Below are 5,472 nucleotides of genomic sequence, written 5' to 3' on the forward strand. Positions count from 1 at the left end.
AAAAATAGAAAACTTAGTTTATAATGGAGAAATCTAAACAAAAGAACTCTAGTAAGAAGAAGAGATGCTAATAACAATTGAATTATAATTTACTAGTGATGAAGTCTTGAAAACTTCATACATTAATATGCTTTTCACGGCTGGTTGTGGTGATTGAGTTTGAAAGTGGGCCTTTTCTTTCTAGACTTGATGTTTCTTGCAATACAAGTATGATATCAGAACAAGAAACTCAACTATGTTTCTTGCAATATAAATATGATATCAATTAATCAATCAATAAATTAAAGAAATTAGTTGCCTGAGAACTAAAATAGATGGAAAATTCAAATATATTTTTTAAATAAATTTAAAAGTTATGATTTATTTTACCCGTATCTTTCATTTTAGTTTTTTAACTTTTAATTCAATCTTTTAAAATAAAAAACATGCAATTGAGTGTTAATTATAAGCTAAATAAAGGCTGAAAAATAAATCAAGGATAAAATTAAAAAATTTTAAAAAATAATTTCTCCAATTCATAATGATTTATAAAAAGATAAACAGTGATTTAAGTTACAGTAAAAGAAACCCACATGTTTTAGTTTTATACTTAATAAAAAGGAATCATAACAGCATATTACACACATTTATGTTGAAGTTGAAAAAATAAAATCCAAAAGCTTGCAATTGGGCAACCTGTACCGATGACCTTAAATTGAATCATGCGTGGTTTTTCGATTGACGAAGTGCAAAACCTGCTTGTACAGGTGTGCACTACAATAAAGTTTCTTTTGCTAGATGGCATCTTCTTATCAACGTGGTTGGTGGACAAGTACACAATCGAAGCTTTACACACACACACACACACACACACACAACAAAAAAAAACCCTCCCAGCTCTAACTGGACTGAGCGGCGATAGTAGTGTAATTAAGAAAACAGTATATATATCACTCATCAGTAAGTATAACGCTAAAGAACATATCACTCATCGTCTATAAATAACGGGCAAGACCTCCCTACAAGTAAGGAAACAAAGATAAGTGGTAGCAGTGAAGTGATGGCATCTCGGCCTGGAATTCTCACAGACTGGCCATGGAAACCTCTTGGAAGCTTTAAGGTCTTATGGAAATCCCTCTCATATCTCTCTCTCGCTCCTTTTCCTTCTCGTTAATATCTGATAACATGCGTAGAGTAACTCATTCGTGCTAACAACGTTAATGTATCATAAACAAAAACAATAATATTAACTATATATCTTTGTTTTGTTTGTGGTGTTCAACATTGCAGCATGTAATATTGGCTCCTTGGGTCATTCACAGCACCTACTCCTACATGATCAAAGATGAAAAAGATCTCTCAACCTTTCTCGCGTTCCCGCTTCTGCTGTGGAGAATGCTTCACAACCAGTTATGGATCAGTCTGTCCCGTTACAGAACAGCCAAGGGAAATAACAGGATTATTGACAAAGCCATTGAATTTGAGCAAGTTGATAGAGAAAGCAGCTGGTATTTGTGTGTGTGTGTTAAATAATTTCATGCATTAATTTCCACTCTAGTGCTTGTGAGTTTTCTGATACTTGAGGGTTTTCTGGCTCGATATCTGCAGGGATGACCAAATACTGTTCAATGGAATTTTATTCTACGTTGGTATCAAAACAATTCCAGGAGCTAGCCATCTCCCCATGTGGAGGTTAGATGGTGTAATTATGACAGCTCTGATTCATATGGGTCCGGTGGAATTTCTGTATTATTGGCTTCATCGCCTTCTTCATCACCACTATCTCTACTCTCGCTATCATTCCCATCACCATTCCTCCATTGTCACAGAGCCCATTACGTGTAAGGACTCCCCCCCCCCCCCAAGTACAATAACTTTATGGTCCAATATGATTAGACCTCATGATCTTACTATATACATATCCTTGCATTTGAATTATTAGTAATCTTGTATATCATCATGTATATATTGCTAATCAATATCAACGGAGAATATTAGGTATACGTGCCCCCTGAATCACACACAAGATTTTTCTTCCAATATTATTATAAAAATTAATATTCCATGCGCATCGCAGCTGTGATTCATCCATTCGCCGAGCACATATCCTACTTCATTCTATTTGCAATACCAATGATAACGACTATTGTGACGGGGACAGCCTCTGTAGCATCCTTAGCTGTTTATATCACTTACATTGACGGGATGAACAACATGGGTCACTGCAACTTTGAACTCGTTCCCAAATGGCTCTTCACCATTTTCCCCCCTCTCAAGTACCTCATGTACACCCCATCGTAAGTCTTGATTTCTTGCAATTTCAATTATCATGTCTCACCAGCCTTGCTCCTTTTCTTTTTATTAATGGGATTTCTTTCAGACTTGTGAACAAAAGGCATGATTGTTATGAAAGATTATAGGAAAATGATTCATCTCATCTTACAGAAACAAGAAATACACACACCACACACACACACACACACACACCGTCGTCTATGGAAAACATACTTAATTTTTTAGCATTTAATATGGCTGCAGGTTCCACTCTCTTCACCACACTCAATTCAGAACCAATTACTCACTATTCATGCCCATCTATGATTTCATCTATGGCACAACGGACACGTCTTCTGATACCCTCTATGAAGATTCGCTCAAGAGACCCGAGGAAGCCCCTGATGTGGTGCATCTAACTCATCTCACCACACCAGATTCCATCTATCATTCACGGCTAGGGCTTGCCTACTTGGCTTCCAACCCTCAGAAATCGAAATGGTATCTCTCGTTAATGTGGCCGGTGACACTGTGGACCGTGATGTTAACTTGGATTTATGGACGCGCTTTTGTCGTTGAGAGGAATCGCTTTCACAAACTCAGATTACAGACTTGGACACTACCAAAATACAATATTCAAGTAAATAAGAAGGATGTAACCCTGTCATTGATTAATCAAGTGCGTTCAGTTTAATTTGGTCGCATTAATTTTCGTATCTACTCTTTGGCAGTACAACTTGCAGTGGCACAAAGCATCCATAAACACCTTGATTGAAGAAGCTATACTAGACGCTGAGGAAAAAGGTGTTAAAGTGTTGAGTCTCGGCCTCTTAAATCAGGCAAGTACTTCACGGTTAGAATACAATGCATTCTAGGCAACCTATATTGTGTTTTCATCATGTTCAAAAATAAATCTTGCAGGGAGAGGAGCTTAATAGGTATGGCGAGCTTTATGTGCAAAGGTATCCGAGCCTCAAAACGAAGGTGGTGGATGGAAGCAGTCTAGCCGTTGCTGCTGTGCTGAATAGCATCCCTAAAGGAACAACACAGGTGCTTCATAGAGGCAATCTCTCAAAGGTTGCGTACGCTGTTGTTTTAAATCTCTGTCGGAGGGGAATACAGGTATTGTCGATGTTGTCTCCTAGCCAGTAGGCACAGGTTGTCGCTTCAATTTAACTGTTATAGGCAGGCAATTATTTAATTCATTTAAATCTGTGGTCATGTTTTAATTTCTATTTCTTTTGTTTTTTCAGGTGGCTGTTCCAAACGAGGATGATTACAAGAGGCTTAAAAAATCCTTCGGCATCACATCTGATCAGAATAATCTGATTCTTTCGAAGAATTATTCAATTAAGGTATACCATACCTATGATTTCTTTTGCTTCCAAGGAATTAGAAATCAGTTTTTTGTCAAAAAAATTACAACTTAAACTTAATAATAATAAACTTTGGGCAGACGTGGTTAGTTGGGGATGGATTGAAAGGAGAAGATCAAAAGAAGGCAACAGAAGGAACATTATTCATTCCCTTCTCGCAATTTCCCCCGAAGAAACTGCGCAAGGACTGCTTCTATCACAGCACACCAGCAATGGCAGCCCCTGCATCTCTCGAAAATGTGGACTCTTGTGAGGTAATTAATTAGTCAACTATTGCTCAGCTTTAAAGTAGTATTTGCAATATTTTTTTTTAATTTTATTTCAGGAAAGATAATTAATTTGAATGATGACAGAATTGGTTGCCAAGGAGAGTGATGAGTGCATGGCGTGTGGCTGGAATAGTGCATGCCCTAGAAGGATGGAATGAGCATGAATGCGGTTACACCATGTCTGACATTGACAAGGTTTGGCAAGCAAGCATCCAACATGGTTTCAAACCTCTCGTCATCGCGGCTCCATCAAAATTCTAATGGATATTTAGCTGCATTTTGTTGCTAGCCATGCCCTAATTATATATATATGCTTGAAAGGATTGATATATTATGTATCACCTCCATGATATTGCGCAGCTATATTTATGTTATCCACTACTATATATTCATATTATCTGTACCCCATCAATGTATTATGTTCAATTGACAAATAATAAGAAATCGATGGTTGATTTTATTTTCTTTTATGCCTTCTCTACTATAATTATAAATCAAAATATTGTCAATACAACTAGTTAGTTAGTCATGACACGTGGAAATCTCTTCGCCTATATTATCAAACCTAACTTGTTTTAATGAGTCAATATAGTTGTTACGAGATAACATTCCCACGCGCTATATAAATTTATAAAAAAAATATATATTTGATAGTGTTATAATTGTGAACCAGCACTGGATAGATAATAAAAACTAAGGATATGATGGAGCTAATATTTCATGACTGAAAAAAAAAGTTATGCTTGGTGGTCAAAAACTTAAAAACTAAACAAAATGAATTGTAGCAATTCACAGTGTTTTTGTGAGGAAAGATACAGTGTTTTCGCCACATGATTTATCTTTTCTATTAATAAAAAGCAAAAAAAAATTACAAAACTAAATTCTCTATCAACTTAATATTTTTTTTTTAAAAAAAACAAAGATAATTTTGGAAGGAAAAAAACCCATGAGGAAAACATTGTAGCAATTGACAATGTTTTGTGTGGAAAACTAAGTGGTTTCTCCAATAAAATCGACAAAGATAATTTTAGAAAAAAAAAAAAAAAAGCTATTTAGACAAATACTGTAGCAATTCACAGTGTTTTATGAAAAAAAACTACAACACTTCTCCCCATATGATTTAATTTTATTGTCATTATAATTCTTAACCAACTCAATATTAAAAAAAAAAAAACAATCGACAAAGATAATTTTGAAAAAAATCATATGGGAAAACACTGTAACAATTCATAGTGTTTTAAAGAAAAACATTTACAAAGCTAAATTCTCAATAAGTTCAATATTAAAAAAATAAAATTGATAGAGATAATTTTAGAAAAAAAATAACAAAAACAAATAAAAAAACCATGTTGAAAACACTATAGCAATTCACAGTGTTTTGTGATGAAAGCTATAGTGATTCTCTAGATGATTTAACATTATTTGTAATGACTTGTAATTGTAATTCTCGACCAACTTAATTTTCAAAAATTAAAATTGATAAAGATAATTTTAAAAAAATCATAAGAAAAAAAAAAAACATGTTGAGAGACACTCTAACAATCCACAGTGTTTTGTGAGGAAATCTACAATAC

The 5,472-nt window shown here is 34.6% G+C and overlaps 1 protein-coding gene across 1 annotated transcript; it reads left to right on the plus strand.

Annotated features, from left to right (window-relative positions):
- The first annotated feature begins 941 nt into the window (after positions 1–941).
- On the plus strand, positions 942–4,363 carry LOC118045229 (very-long-chain aldehyde decarbonylase CER1). Its single transcript, XM_073404318.1, has 10 exons — positions 942–1,099; positions 1,270–1,487; positions 1,588–1,820; positions 2,057–2,276; positions 2,518–2,893; positions 2,985–3,096; positions 3,179–3,375; positions 3,507–3,608; positions 3,710–3,883; positions 3,983–4,363. Exons 1-10 carry the CDS (start codon positions 1,040–1,042, stop codon positions 4,157–4,159), a joined length of 1,869 nt encoding a protein of 622 aa, XP_073260419.1. The 5' UTR covers positions 942–1,039; the 3' UTR covers positions 4,160–4,363.
- Positions 4,364–5,472: the final 1,109 nt, after the last annotated feature.

This window comes from Populus alba, chromosome 14 (assembly GCF_005239225.2).
Source record: "Populus alba chromosome 14, ASM523922v2, whole genome shotgun sequence".
In the NCBI taxonomy this organism is placed as follows: domain Eukaryota; kingdom Viridiplantae; phylum Streptophyta; class Magnoliopsida; order Malpighiales; family Salicaceae; genus Populus; species Populus alba.

Coding starts and splice junctions, on each gene's coding strand:
- LOC118045229 (XM_073404318.1), top strand. CDS start 1,040: ATGGCATCTCGGCCTGGAATTCTCACAGACTGGCCATGGAAACCTCTT. Junction 1,821..2,056: donor TGTCACAGAGCCCATTACGT/GTAAGGACTCCC, acceptor TGCGCATCGCAG/CTGTGATTCATCCATTCGCC. Junction 3,376..3,506: donor TCTGTCGGAGGGGAATACAG/GTATTGTCGATG, acceptor TTGTTTTTTCAG/GTGGCTGTTCCAAACGAGGA.